This window comes from Arachis stenosperma, chromosome 4 (genome assembly GCF_014773155.1).
Source record: "Arachis stenosperma cultivar V10309 chromosome 4, arast.V10309.gnm1.PFL2, whole genome shotgun sequence".
Taxonomy (NCBI): domain Eukaryota; kingdom Viridiplantae; phylum Streptophyta; class Magnoliopsida; order Fabales; family Fabaceae; genus Arachis; species Arachis stenosperma.
The window spans coordinates 712,320-728,429 of record NC_080380.1 but is presented as its reverse complement, the minus strand read 5'-3'; the positions used below and the strand labels follow the sequence as shown (position 1 = coordinate 728,429).

Genomic DNA, 16,110 nt, shown 5'->3' with positions numbered 1-16,110 from the left:
ATTTTTTTAGTTTTTTTATTTAGTTTCAAATTTTTATCACTTATCTTTTTAATTTATATTTTTACTTCTTTTTCTTCAAATATTTATTACATATAATTTAGCTGATGGAAGCTTTTTCTCATATGATCTTTTTGTAAAAGTAATTTGATTATATAAATATTTAATTTTCTGTCATAATCTATAATATTAAAATAACATTGATATAGTTTTAAAAGATTTATACTCCCGTAATGTTATTACGGACAAAAACACTAATAGTGACTGATTTAATGATCAATTTTAAGATTTTTAGATTACGTATTACTGACTGATTTGGAGACTAAAAAGTTAGTTGCTATCGAGGGATAAATTGAAAATAGTTATTAGCGACTGATCTAGCAACAAAAAAAATTTGCTATTTAGCCATCAATTTTTAGTGACCATATCAATTTAGCAACCGAAAAATTGGTTACTATTTAGTAATTGATTTTTTTTGTGATGAATCTCATTAATCAATGGTTTGGTGGTCCTTTGGTAAAAATCGGTCTCTAAATATTAGTGGAAGTCAGTCCCTATGTTTAATTTAGTGATGACTCGAGTTTTAGCAACTATCCAAATCAATTATCATTTCGATAATTTTTTTATTTTAAAAATAATTGATAAGAAGTGAAAAAGATAAAAATTTTATCTTTTAAACTATAGAAAAAATTTAAGAAGTAAACATTAATTTAACCAACAATTTAAAAGTTAGGCAACAATGGAACATTAAAAGGAACTAACCAAAAACTAAAAACCATAAAAACATAAAATAAAAATTAAGTAAAAAGAACACTTGAAAGTGAAATAAAGTAAAAAAAAAAAATGAATAGGAGTAAAGGAACAACTTAAAAAACATTAATAATAAGTCATTAGATTTGTTTGTTTATTTACCGAAATTAGCTATTTTTTGTTGATACTCTAGTGAACTTATTACCAAAATATATACATATATATAGAAAAAAAATATATAAACATCATTTTCCATGGCTACATTACATGTCTAATATCACAGGTTAAAATTTATAAAGGACAAATGAACATTCAATCTTCAAAATCCTGGCGGATACGTTATGTCAAAATAAACAATACTTAATTTTGAAAGTCAACAAAATATAAATAATTAAAGGGAGACACTCTAATAAAAATGTTTAAAATGTCTTTTTTTTTAAAATGTTTGTTATGAACTAAAATTTAGTATATATATAATTGATTAAACTATATTATTTTTGTCAAAATTATATCAGACAAATTGATTTGGTCAAAAAATCAATAAATAAAACTTTGAACCGATTTAAATTAATATTCTCTTTTATAGAAAATGACTACGTACAATAAATTTATTATAAAAAATGATTAAAATATTTTTATTATATATATTTTTTAATTTTAAAAATCTTAAATTATAATTCTATAATGACACAAAAAAAAAAAAGAAAAGGATTAAAATTGATGATTCTTAATATATATATATATATATAAAAGAATATTTTAATCATTTTTTATAATAAAAATATTGTAATTATTTTTTATAAAAAAAATTATTTAGACCGGTTCAAAATATAATTTATCAATTTTTTGGCCAAATTAATTTATCTTATCTAATTTTGATAAAAATAACATAATTTAATCAAATATATGTATTGAATTATAATTACTTTAAAACATTTAAAAAAAAGACGTTTTAAGCGTCTTTATTTAAATAACTCTTATCCTAATTAAAAATTACCCATTCAACTTCAATGCCTTTGTTCAAACGCCAAGTATATATACATTGATCATAGTTTTGTAAACATATTAATTACAAGTCCATCCAAAAAGAAAACGTTAAAACTTGTAAAATGCAAAATCTTTCTCAAATTTTTGTCCTTGCACAACAAAAGTTGGTTATAAAATGAAAGCATTTTTCATTTCCGGTGACGCATTAGACCATGATAACCACAATGTCGATGATGAACATGATTTTAGCGAGTCTGCTTCTCGTGTTCTTCATTTGCGTTATTGCAGAAGCACATGCGAGGAAAACACTATACACAGATGACGGTATTTGCAAGAGAATGGTAGAGACACAGGGTTATACTTGTGAAGAACACAAGGTAAATATTATTTGTATATAAAAAATTAGTCACTAAATCAATTATAATATATTTGTGTATAAATATATTTATAATTTAATTTTTTTATATGTATTGTATATTTTAATATATATTATACACTAGTAGTTAATTTTAATAACTAATTTTAATATATATTTAGAATATTGTTAGAGAGTTAATAGAATAAGAAATCTGATACCATGTCATGATACCACTCATTTCAAAAGTTTAAGTTGATAGAAAAAAGTAACACTAATGATTATAACTCTAATATTGAATTGGACATCCCTAAACTTTTATTGTACACATCGTACAAATATTCTATTGACTCTATATACTTCCTCATATATTTATTATGATTATATTATTTTAAGTTTTATATTATTTATGTTTGTCATTATATATTTTTTTTCAAAAAATTAAATTGATAAAAAAATAATATAAATAATTATTATATCTTTTCCCGTTTCTTCAAGTAAGTTTTTTTATGAAGAAGTATAGGAAGCTATTGAAGTATCTGTATAATGTGTACAATGGAGATTTATGAATGTTTGATTCAGTAGAATATCAGATGTTTATTATCCTGTATCCGGATGGTTATTCTAGATAATATGAGAGTATTGTGTTTGAAAAATTAGTAGTATTTTATTCTGAATGTTCATTTTTTAACTTATATTTGACCAAATAAATAGCTCATTGTATACATTTGTACAAATATTTTATTGACTCCCTAACAAAATATTTTTTTATATACCATATCATGATATTAATTATCTCAAAAATTTAAAATAATTAAAAGAGACAATATGAATTGTTATATTTTTACAACGCCATTAATTAGAGGCATTTATTTTTTGAGGGATTTTTTTTGTTAAACTGGATCAGGTTACGACGGTAGATGGCTACATTCTTAGCCTGCAGAGGATGCCGGCGGGGCGATCCGGTAAGGCAGCAGACAAGCCACCAGTTCTTTTGCAACATGGTCTCTTTATCGTAGGTGCATTGCTTGTTGAGACAACAATATTATTGTGAATTTTATTAGGGAGCCAATAGAGTATTTATATAATGTGTACAATGAGTTATTTATTTGGCTCAATATAAATTAAAAAATAAACATCCAAAATAAAATACTACTAATTTTTCAAACACAATACACTCATATTATCTAGAATAATTATCCGAATATCCGGAATAATAATCGTAAACTCTATTGTACACATTATACAAATACTCTAGTAGTTTCCTGTACTTTCTCTATCATTGTTGTTGCTAGATTTTTTTTTAACTTTTTTTTTTTTAAAGGATGCTATAACATGGTTGTTCAACACTCCGGAAGAATCATTGGCATATATCTTAGCGGACAAAGGCTTTGATGTGTGGCTTGCCAACACTCGTGGGACAAAATATAGCAGCGCCCATACATCATTTAGTCCTAATGACATGGTTCTTTTATTTTTTATTTTTTAGTAAAATACACTTAGCCCTGCTCTTGATGTTTCATAAAAGCTATATCCAGATGAGAGCCAACTTTTATTTTGTCAATATTAGTGATTTTCTTTTAATTTTAAGATTTTCATTTTTAAGAGAATTTAAAATTTAGGATTTATAATTTAAATTGTCTAATTAAATATTTAGAATTTAGAATTTAAATTTTAATATAAACAAAATAATTTTTTAAAACCTGAAAAATTTGGTTCCTATCATTATTTTCAAACTACATAGATTCACATTCATATCTAAATTTGAAGCCAAATAAATAAGATTTCCAACTTTTTCCTTTACAATTTTCAAACCCTTTTATTTGAAGTTCTCTGCTTCTTCTCCTAAAAAGTAAAAAGAAAAAGACAGAAAAAAGTTGTTAATTAGTATTTATAAATGTACAAATAGATATGAAATTCCACCTTATTAGTTTTGAAATTTACACTCTATGTAGGTTTCTACATTGGTTGCTTATTTTTTGTTAATTTTTGTTAATTTACACAATCGTCCATTGCCTATCACTAATAGATCCTCGTTTCATTTCTCTACCTCCTAAACATATGCATATATAGGACAATAAAATAAATATTTTATTTATTAATATATATTTTTTTGAGATAATTTATGTATTTAAATGTATAATCACATCTCAAATAGACAAATACCATACATGCAAATAAAATGCCGGCAGATTTCGAACTTCATGCATCCGAGATATGTATTAAGAAGCCAATTTGGTAACCTCTAATTGGTTGGTTGTTAATTTATTCTATTATTATAATAGGCATATTGGGATTGGTCATGGGATGAGTTAGTAAGTTATGATCTTCCTGCTTCACTCAGTTATGTATTCAATCATACCGCTCAGAAAATGCACTACGTAGGTCATTCCTTGGTGAGTTTGGGTTTAACTTTTATTATTTTAATTAAATAATTTAATTTTAATACACTCTCAATGTAAATTTTACATGTGTATTTAATTACATAATGCCACAACAGTAAAATAATAACTTTTCACATTAAACACTTGAATAATCATTTAAAAAAACGAATATAATTGAACGATTGTGTAAAATTTTTATTGTCAGTATATCAAAATTATATGTAAATCTGTGTTTATGCGTAAAGATAACATGAAATTTAATTTTAGGGAACTTTAACAGCATTAGCTGCATTCTCTGAAGAGCAACTAATGAATATGTTGAGATCAGCCGCATTACTTAGCCCGATTGCTCATTTGAATCAAATTATGTCGCAACCAACAAAGCTTGCTGCCGACCTTTTCATAGCAAATGTAAGATATATACTATTTGAGCAAAGAAAATTTAAAATGATGCAAAATTATTTGATGTAATTTTTTTCACTTTATATTTTGACAGGATGTTTACTGGTTGGGCCTTCATGAATTCATTCCCAATGAGTATGACAAAATCATAACTGAAAATTTCATTTATTATTATGTCATTTTAATTTTTACTGTATATTAGACTGGATTTAGGTCTGAAAAGAGGATTAGACAAGAGACGGAAAACAAGACACAAAAGATAGAAATACAAAAATTAGTATTCTTGTATTTTATTTGGTAATAAATTAGAACAAGTCAATTTTATTTTCATTTTTTATTTAAAAAATTTGAAAAAAAATATATAATAATAAAAAATATAATTATGAAAAATTAACAAAAATAATAAAATAAAAAATAAAAATAAATTATATTTTTTGTTATAGTTTTTATGTCTTTTTGTCATGATGAACACAAAATGTACTAATTTAGTATTTCTAAACACAATGTCTCTATCCATGTCTCATCTGCCAAATACAATTTTGTATATTTATCTCAGTGTCTCGTAGTTATAAACAAACGCAGCCAGAACACTCATATGTGATATTAATTTCTTTTGGATATAGAATCAACTAACACAAATCTCTTTTTTGACAATATATTTTCTAATGATAAGGAATGTTGCATCCAAATTTCTAGAGGGCATTTGCAGAAGCTTAAAACTGAATTGTTCAGATCTAATGACTGTTTTTACAGGTACTTAATGTTATTAGAATGATGATTTTCACTCATCAATGCATGTATATGTTGATTCCACCAAAATGAGACTTTATTTTAATATTTGTTAATTAAAATTTTAGGTCCCAATTGTTGCATAAATTCTTCGAGAATAAATATATTTCTTAATAATGAACCGCAACCATCATCTACCAAGAATTTGATACATCTATCACAAAGTAAGTATTTTAATTAGGTAATGTTTGAGAATTTATTACTGTTAGATATTTTTCCTATTAGATATTTTATGTTGAAATACTTATTTTATGACTAGTCAATAAAGTTTTTGACTAATCATTTTATTTTTGTAACTAGTTAGATATTGTTTGAAATGAAGCATTTTATTTATAGAATAAATTAACAAATAAATCCATGAAAATTTATATTTCGGACAGAATAGTCTCTAAAAAAATTATCAATAAAATTCTTTAGAATAATAAATATAATACATTACTTTCAAATTATTTTTTATGATTAGGATAAAAAGTTTTAATTTAAATTTATTTGTCTATATTTATTATTTTAGAAGAATTTATTAGTACTTTTTTGAGTGAATACCCCATCCAACTCTTGAGAATTACCTTGAAAGGACTATGAGGCTTCTCAAAAAAAAAAAAATCAATCCGGTCACTGATTTTTTTTGGACTGATTAGTTTTTGTGCCAAAAAAATAATATTGACTTTTTTTTTTTTTACACATAGACTAATCAGTTCCATAAAAATAAAGGTCAGGGATTGGGTTGAGTTTTTTTTGTTAAGAACCTTGTTGTCTTTCGAGATAATTGTCAGAGACCGTTTAAGATTTTTTTCTTACCTTTTTTTTATTTAAAAACTAATTTGTCCAAAATATAAATCTTCAAATATTTATTTATCACTTTACTTTTATTTATATTTTGTAAAATTATAAATTATTGAACTAATACTTCTTCATATTCATCTATAGCTTCTAATAAACTTCACTTTTGTATGAATTATGAGTAGTGATAAGAACAGGAAAAATAGCAAAGTATGATTATGGTAATGAAGAACAAAATATACAACACTATGGAGAGGCTAGTCCTCCTCTTTATGATATGGCTAGTATTCCAAATGGGTTCCCACTTTTCCTAAGCTATGGTGGACAAGATATGTTATCTGATGTAAACGATGTCAAGCTTTTGCTCACGGACCTCAAAGATCATCATAAGAATAAGCTTGTCTTCTTGTTTATACAAAACTATGCTCATGCTGATTTCGTTATGGGTGTCAATGCTAAACAAATTGTTTATGATCCTATTATGGCTTTCTTCAATGATAATTGATTACCAATTGTTATTCACTTATTCAACATCAGATCAGATCTGCTAAAATAATCAAGTTTATATCAAGCTTTAATGAAATATATGTACTATATATCTTATGTTTTTTGCCAATCAAAACATAATTTTTTCTAGTAAAGTGACAATTAGATTATCGAGGATTTCAATTTAGGATTAATTAGTCATTGAAAAAAAAATTAATATCAATTAGGTCCTTAATTCACAACTTTAAACAGTAGACACATATGTTCTTCTGTCAATAATAGATAGTGCAAAACAAAATGAAATTGTCTATGTATTTTGTAATACCCTATTAAATCTCAAATCATGTCATCAATAATATTGTCATCATCGTTAATCATAGCCATCATCACACATCACTATAATCAATCAAAGCTTTCTTCATTTTTAGAATCCAATGAGTTTGTACTAACAAGCTGACAAATTCTTAAGAATCCGCTTTCCTCTAATAATCTATAAAAGCTTTCAAGACACATCTCTTTTGTTGAAGTTACTCAGATCAAAAATCATTTTAAAAAACATGACCAAATACTCCTTCAAATTCTTGGGAAAATTTTCAACAGCACCTCCCCAAAAATTGGAGTTTACCACCCGTCACGGGTTCCCTCAAACCAATCTCAGTACCACATCAGCATTGCAATTTAAAGGTTTCCAAACGATTCCTCTGAAACCGATCATTACAAATCTTGATCTAAATCCAAGGTCACCATGACCAAACATCATAGCACTCATCTCTCGAACACAACAACTTGTACTCAATCATCATCTAAATCTGATTACGCATCAAATGATAATTTTCTCATCCGTTTCAGAACCATCAAGGCTCACAGCCGCAATTAATTCCAATTATCTAGAATCATTATCTGTATAAGCTCACTAAACTTTTAAGTACTCAAAGCATAAGGCATTTCTAATCATATCCCACTTTTCCTTACTATTACCATATTATGCTAACGCTTTAGCAACCTTCCGCTACGCCACTTTGATTTCTCGTCAAGTATTAGCTCCATCACTTATTTTCTCAAGTACCCAACCACAACTTAGCATGATTGGCATTTCAAATCAACGTTTCCAAATCCATCATTTAGGACCATTTCTTATCTATTTAAATCAAAGGAACTAAAAGTCACGGGTCAATCCGTTTTACCAAAAATCTAGAATTCATCCAACTACATAACAAACACAACACATCATTCTCAACAGAAAATCATTTACATCATAGGCATTTATCCATTTGTATTAAGGCAATTCCTTACTCGGACCATCCGGTTTGCTTCTCAGTCTAATATTAAGCTCGACATTCTCAGTTTAACTGTACAGGCGGTATTATAAAATCATGCACTGTCCTTTAAGCTTGATGATAATAATTACCTCAATCTTACTGTCGCAATCGGCCCGTATCCTGACTCCCTCCTTGTTGGCAATTTCTTGATACATGCCCTGGTGACCCGCACTTGTAACATACACCTAACCCCAATCGGCATGGCCTATTTGGGTGATGACTTCCACACCTCTGACAGCTCAAAACATTAGAAGCAGCCGCTGCCCGTTTTCCCTTACCGTTTCTTTGGGACTCCTCACTCGTCGCAAAGTCATTTCGCCTTTGAGGAAAACGTTGTGGGTATCCTCTTCTCTTAAACTCTTGACCCCTTGTTGGGTATTCTTGATTGTGCTCCCTGCGGTGGGACTCCCAACGGTCATTCTTCGCCTCAACAGCCTTCCTCACACATTCTTCAGCAATACAGCTCTTGTTCACAAGTTCGGAGAAGACCCTAATCTCCATCGGTCCAACGGAGTTCAGGATTTCACTTCGAAGTCCTACCTCATACTTAATACACTTCCATTTCTCGAAGTCTCCCGGAGCTCCCTGACACATGCGGGAAAACCTGAATAGCTCCTCAAATTTGTCTGTATACTCAGATACGGACATAGCACCTTGCTTCAGCTGCAGTAACTCCAATTCCTTGGCTGTTCTGGCGGAATTCGAAAAGTACTTCTTATAGAATTTCACCTGGAAGGCATCCCAAGTGATATGATCATTCCCCTGTTGCAGGATACGTCGAGCCCCTTGCCACCAATGCGATGCTTCCTCCATGAGCAGATAGGTAGCAAATTCAACACGCTGCTCTTCAGGAACCAACTGCGCTTGCAGCGCTCGCTCCATGGCCTGAAACCAAGTATCAGCTTCAGTCGGATTGGTGGTCCCCTTGAACTTAGGTGGATTAACCTTTAAGAAAGTTGCCAGTGTCATCGGGCCCTGAGCTTCCCTTCCGCCATTGCCATTATTGTTTATCTGTTGCCCAAGAGCCTCCGCAGTGGCTTGCATAGCAGCAGCCATATTCTCCAACGCCGCCATAAGGTTTACCGGGTTATTCGGGTTGACTTCCGGTTCCTGCGTACTAGTACGATCTCTCTCACGTCCCTGACTGGGTCCACGAGGCGCCATCTGGTTCCTATGACACCAAACAATCGATATCAAGTTGATCAGTCTCAATATCGGAAGTATAGTGCTTCAAAGTACCAAAGGTACACTCATGGACTTCATGCTAGATGTATCAGTTAGATACCCTAACTAGCACAGGCACAGACTCAGAGTATGCATTGAAGCATAAGCAGTTCCATCCCTCAGGCTCACGAGGACGAACTGCTCTGATACCATAATGTAACACCCTAATATTCAAATCCTTATGCTCGAGTCATAAGTCAATGATATTACGGTGGTACGACTCTCAGGTGGATTTTTTTTTTAATATATAAATATAGGTAATTTCGAAAGGAGTATTAATCGAGAAGCCTGAAAAGAGTAGAAATAAAATCGCGAAGACGTATCACTCACGTTTCGACAACGAAAAGATAAAACGTGAAGCCGAAAGCGATAAACGGACAAGGCATAAAGGAGATTAAGAGATAGATAACGGATAGATATATATATAACATAAGTAATAGCCACTAGTCGCGACCCGCGAAGTTTAGGCCGGCTAGGGTACAGTATGAAAGTAGTTGACAACAGTACATCCTAATCTCTCCCAAAGGAAACATAAGAGCCTCTATAGGCAAGTTCTAAAAGAGTTCAGCACATAATATAATCTTTTCAAAACAAAAGTGGAGAGATTCTAAGGAAAACACAAAGTAGAGAAAATAAATATCTTCGCCGTCCCTCAGACGAACCGCAGCTCACTTCTGAGCACCTGAACCTGTATCTGAAAAACAAGAGATATATACGGAATGAGAACCCCGGGCCCATGGGTTCCCAGTATGGTAAAAGTGCCAAATAAATACAATGCACTGCAATAAAGACTCACTAAGCATCCTAAACTCCTTTTCACCAAATATCCAGCCTAGATTCTCACTAATCCATAAATAGGCATCTGACGTAAGGGGATACTAAATCTAGTTCATATTACACATGTTTTCCCAATCCACTGATTCTTTCACGAATCAGACTCAGGATCATAATCAAAACCATTACCAGTTGTTCTGCCTCAGCAACTCTATATCAATACATCATACCCTCGCCTGGAGCTAGTGAAATCACATCACTACGTCCACCCAGGGGGCTCAAATGATCTCATTCAAAAATCATCATCATTATGCAATCGCATTATCAATTCATCTCATCAAGAACAGCCCCCAACATCCACCAACACCATCATGAGGGATCTCTCAGTTGTACAAACACAAGCAATACAGACAAGTAATACACAAATAAGGTACAAGTAGAACAAGTAGCATGTAATCAGGTAACATAGCATATATGATATAGAAATCCAAAACAAATAGGCAAACCCAAACAATTCAAACATATGCAAATGATGTATGCCTGCCCTATGGCTGATGATATCATCTGTCGGTTATATAGCCAACCCGACACGTCCTGGTAGCTAACCATGGACAGAAACACCCCTTGTGGAGCAAGTAGGTTTGAGCTACAACCCCCTTGCTACTACCCGCTCAGCCCAGAGCCAGTGGAACAACCACTACTGCGGCTACTACCCAGGCGGGTGTTTAACAGCTCAACCTGGAGCCAGTGGAACAACCACTACTGCGGCTACTACCCAGGCGTCACAATCTCTGACCTGGAGCAAGTGGGATGAACCACAACCCTTGCTACTGCCCAGGTATCTTAAGCATTAACCCGGAGCAAGTGGGACGAGCCACAACCCTTGCTACTGCCCAGGTATCTTAAACATTAACCCGGAGCAAGTGGGACGCGCCACAACCCTTGCTACTGCCCAGGTACCTTAAAAATTAACCCGGAGCAAGTGGGACGCGCCACAACCCTTGCTACTGCCCAGGTATCTCAAACATATATTCATTCAATCTCAATTCAAATTATCGATCCTCATTGTTATCAAATCTCAAACATTAACCTGGAGCAAGTGGGACGAACCCCAACCCTTACTACTACCCAGGTATCAGAGTTACATTCATTCAAAACTCCATAATTAACTCATTTATCATAAACATCCCTTTCCGTCTCATACCCGGAGCAAGTGGACAACGCCACTGCCTACTACCCGGGGTTACACATCACATTTCAACATTTTCCATTATTATCCATTTAACACATTCATTCATTAATCATATATGCATTTATACTCAGCCATAATCAATAATGGCTTTGCCGTGACCCGGCAATAACTCAGCCATCCGGCTCATGGTTCAATCAAGAACCAGTCATTTATCAATAAATATAGCCCTTCGGCTCATGGCATACACGGTACTCCCACCGTCATCCTCCATATCTCATATAATCATCGTTGATCATCATTGATCATAACTTTTCCCCTTGCTTCACTCGCAAGTTACCACATCCCCTAACTCTTTTCTCATTGATAGGCATATCATAATGATTTAATACATAAGGGGTGAGATCGGAGGCTTAAAAGTATGAGATTTGGCGTTTAAAACTCAAAAGTCAACTTTGGGATGAAAACAGGGCCACGCATACGCGTACTCCACGCGCACGCGTGGATGGCCACAAAACTTCATCGGCGCATACCCGCCATTCACGCGGACGCGCGGATTGAAAAATAGGCAACGACGCGTACGCGTCAGCCACGCGTACGCGTGGGTGCATTTGCGCCCCAGGCACAAAACTGGTATAACTCTGGCACAACTCTCGGGAAAATGGCTGGGCATTGGGTGCAGCGCATCGACGCGCATGCGCACACCACGCGCTCGCGTGGATGGTGCCTTCTCGAAGAACGACGCGTACGCGCCAAGTGCGCCTACGCGTGGAGGGTCATTCTGCTAAAAAGATTTCTAAGTTAAAAGCTGCAGAATTCACAGATTCAACCTTCAATCTTCCGACGGACATAACTTCCTCATTTTAAATCGTTTTTCACCCGTCCTTCGAACGGCATGGACATCCCGGATCCAATTTCATTTCTAAACAAATTTGGCACAAAACAGAGATCCGTAGTCCAAGTTATGTCCCGTCAAAGTATGCCCAAAAAACCATGTTTTCATATAAAACCACAAAGTGCCATTTTCAAAACAAGCCATTTTCAACTCTTTTCAAAACCAACCAAAACATGCCAATTTCATCCCTTTTCTTTGAAATTGATCAAAGTATATCAAAATCGACAATAAGCCTCCTCAACTCATACACTAACACATTACCACAATTCACAAAACCATCATATAACCATCTTTACCCATTTCAAGCAAATGGCTAAATTACAAACATATCAACATGTCATACATCCTTCCTCATCTCAATTTCCAACAATACTATTTCCAATCAACCATCATTATACATAATCAACATCATAATCACTATCACGTGGTTTCACCCACAAATCAACCTTAATCATTCCTCAAGCATATATCACAATATATATACCTCTCATGCATCATCATACCATCAAGGCATCAATAATCATAATCACATATATGACCACATAATATTTCTCAACCCAAAACCACACATACTTCATCTATATAATTTCACCCTTCAACTCCTCAAACCTTATTATTCAACAATCAACCCAATCATTCGCATATTCATTATATGAAATTCATCCAATCACTTGTGTCATCATACAATGCACACATCAACTTACCTCCCTTACCTCTTTCCGGCCTCCGGCCCAAAATTTACGGCCTCCGGCCCAATTTCACAATTTAAATACATAAACCACAAATTAATACTCATTACCCAATACATCAAATTTTCAATACACCAAGCATACAAGGCCACACAATTCTCAACCCAATCATCAATTCACATTACATACCAACTATGCATATTAGCATCAACCATTTACACAATCCAAACTTAATCCTAGGGGCATCTAGCCTAGGAATTCTCATCACACCACACGGTACTTAAATGAAACTTAAACCGTACCTCTTGTAGCCAAATCAATTGAGCCCCTTCTATGGAAATCTCCACCAACTCTTAGCTCCAAGCCTCACCAAAGCTCCACAAGCAATACCAACCTCCCAATTGTGCATCAAAATCACCAAATACACTAACATAACCAATATCACATACATACATCAACCTAGGGCTCATAAAAATGACAAATCACAAGGGTTTGAGCACTTCTTACCTCAGCCCATATGAAGTAGGGATAGAACTCACTTAGAATTCATGTTGGAGTCCCTAAACACCCAAAATCACAAGATTTCAACACTAACTTCCTAAAAACGTGTAACAGTGGGGAAATTCGAAAACTGGGCAGAGATGAATGGAATACTCACCACAAAACTTAGATAGAAATGTAGAGGATGAGAAGAGCGACGCGTGGCCGCAAACGGCTCGTCAATCGGAGCTCCGTAGCTCAAGTTATGGTGGTTTGAAGATCAAAGAGAGTTAGGTTTTCTCTCTTCTCTTCTCTCTTCTCAAATCAGCGCCCCACACTCCTCTTTTAGGGTAAAAATGAGCTGAAATGTTCATAACTAATGTTTATATATGTTGGGTCTTGGGCCCACTTAGGCCCAGTTCACTTATTTTTGTCCGTTGGCCTAATTTTGGACCAAAACCTTTAAGATTAGCGCTTTAAATCGCACTTCAAATATTTCTACCTCCCCTAATTATAATTCCTCATTTCTTAATCTTATTTACTCATAATCAATTTTCTCGGCTGCAGTACCAGACAGGTCTCAGCCAGTACTGCCGGTCAAAATTCCACTGCGCGCTTTTACGCAGAAAACTATGTCTTCCGACTCGGAAAAACTCACTGAATCCAAATATCATATTTAAATTATCAAATTCCAATGGCCAAATCTTCCAACCATATTCGCTCCTACTTAACTCATTATTTAATTAATTTCGGTTAGACCGGGTATTACATATTTCGTTGTCTATAGTAGTGTATTTTTCCTTGCTGTCACAAGAGCATGAAAACCATATAGTTTTGGATAAAGAATCATTTATTATTTTTTGAATTTTTATATAATTTTTATCAATTGCATTTTGTTTATCATAAATCCTACTAAATTAAGTAAAGTTTGGCTCCAAAAATCATTATCTATGTAACAATCTTTCATAAATAGACTTAACAATATATATAAGTATTACTATTAAATTTCACGTGATAAATTAATAAAAAAATATAACATATTCACTGTTTATCATCATAAAAGATAAAATTAATATTTTTTTTTCAAAAACTAATTAGTCCAAAATTAAAACGTGATGGTTCAACAACCTATCTACAACCTACTATTTTCACATTATAGTATTCAAGACTTTCTTAAAGTGGTTATTCTCGTACTTAATGCATTTTCATTCTTTGGACCTCTCAAGTGTACCTTGGCATACTTCAAAGAACTTGACAAGTCCGCCAATTTGGTGTACTCTATCATAGTCATGTTTTCTTGTTTTAGTTGCATGAGTTTCAGTTCTTTAGCCGCCCTCACCATGTTTGAAAAGTATTTTTTATAAACTTCAACCTTGAAAGCATTCCAAGAAATGGCCTAATTACCTTGCAAGAAGTAGTGTACCCCTTTCTACTAAAACTCAGCATCCTCCTCCAAATTATAGGTAACAGACTCCACGTATAGGATGATTATATATTTTTTTTTAAGTTTTTCATAGATCTATATATAAGATTTTTTAATGCAAAATATTTATTTTTCAGTCTTAACTTTTGTCAAGATTACAGAAGATTATGACTTTAATTTTATCTTTTTAGGATGTTTTATTATCGGCCTTAATTATATCTTTAAGATATATTGAATCAAGATGAATTTTGACATCTAATATTTATGATAAATAATTATCTCTAAATATATTAAGAGTATTAAATTTAAAATAAGAGAGTTTTAACATAAATTTATCCTTTTAAGATATGTTATTATCAGCTCTAATTGTATCACTATCTCTATCTCTAAGATTCATTGACTCAAAATAAATTTCGACATCTAATATTCATGATAAATAATTGTCTCTAGATATATTAAGAGTATTAAATTTAAGATAAGAAAATTTTGTTATAATAATGTAAATTTATTACCTGTGCTTTTCTGAATCTTGATCAAAGTCTCGTGCTGATAAACCTCTCATATTAACATAATTATTTGATGAGAATATAATTTATTATTTATATTTGTATAACATAAATATTTGATGAGAATATTTTTTTGATCTTTTAATTTGAATGATTTTAAGAGTTATATTAGGTTGTAATTATATTTTAGTATGTTTGTTTATATTTTAATTATTATTTTATTATAAAATAATTATTTCGATTGGACTATAGTTGAACCAATAAATCAGTAACTATTTGAACGATTCGATAATCGATTTGTTTTTAAAAATTTTTTATTATTAAAAATTTGTCAAACACACAAAAAAATAAAAATAATTTTTTATTGAAAAAAATCTATTTCTACCAACTAATAACATTCAAACAAACTCTAACAAAGCAATAATAATTAGGATTTTAATTTTAGATTTTTTATATAAATAAAATCAAATATCATATTAAAATTTTATTAGAGTTCTAAGAATGTCAATAGCAGGAGGAAGGAATTTTTCACGGGTGTCTCTTCTATTCGCATTACCTAAAATTTGGGCAAATATTTGGAGGGTTAATCTTTACCATGCTAGAGTTATTAGAGCCTTCTTTAATGGTATTGTGGACAAGATCAAAAGAAGACTTACTAATTAAAAGGACAGACTTCTAAAT

At 32.0% G+C, this 16,110-nt stretch overlaps 1 protein-coding gene across 1 annotated transcript; it reads left to right on the top strand.

Moving 5' to 3' along the window:
* The first annotated feature begins 1,953 nt into the window (after window positions 1–1,953).
* On the top strand, window positions 1,954–6,968 carry LOC130976947 (triacylglycerol lipase 2-like). The gene is made up of 9 exons (XM_057901907.1): window positions 1,954–2,111; window positions 2,997–3,104; window positions 3,414–3,554; window positions 4,375–4,485; window positions 4,741–4,884; window positions 4,970–5,010; window positions 5,549–5,628; window positions 5,733–5,828; window positions 6,630–6,968. The coding sequence occupies exons 1-9, from the start codon at window positions 1,959–1,961 to the stop codon at window positions 6,947–6,949; spliced, it is 1,194 nt and encodes a 397-aa protein (XP_057757890.1). The 5' UTR covers window positions 1,954–1,958; the 3' UTR covers window positions 6,950–6,968.
* The last annotated feature ends 9,142 nt before the right edge of the window (window positions 6,969–16,110 follow it).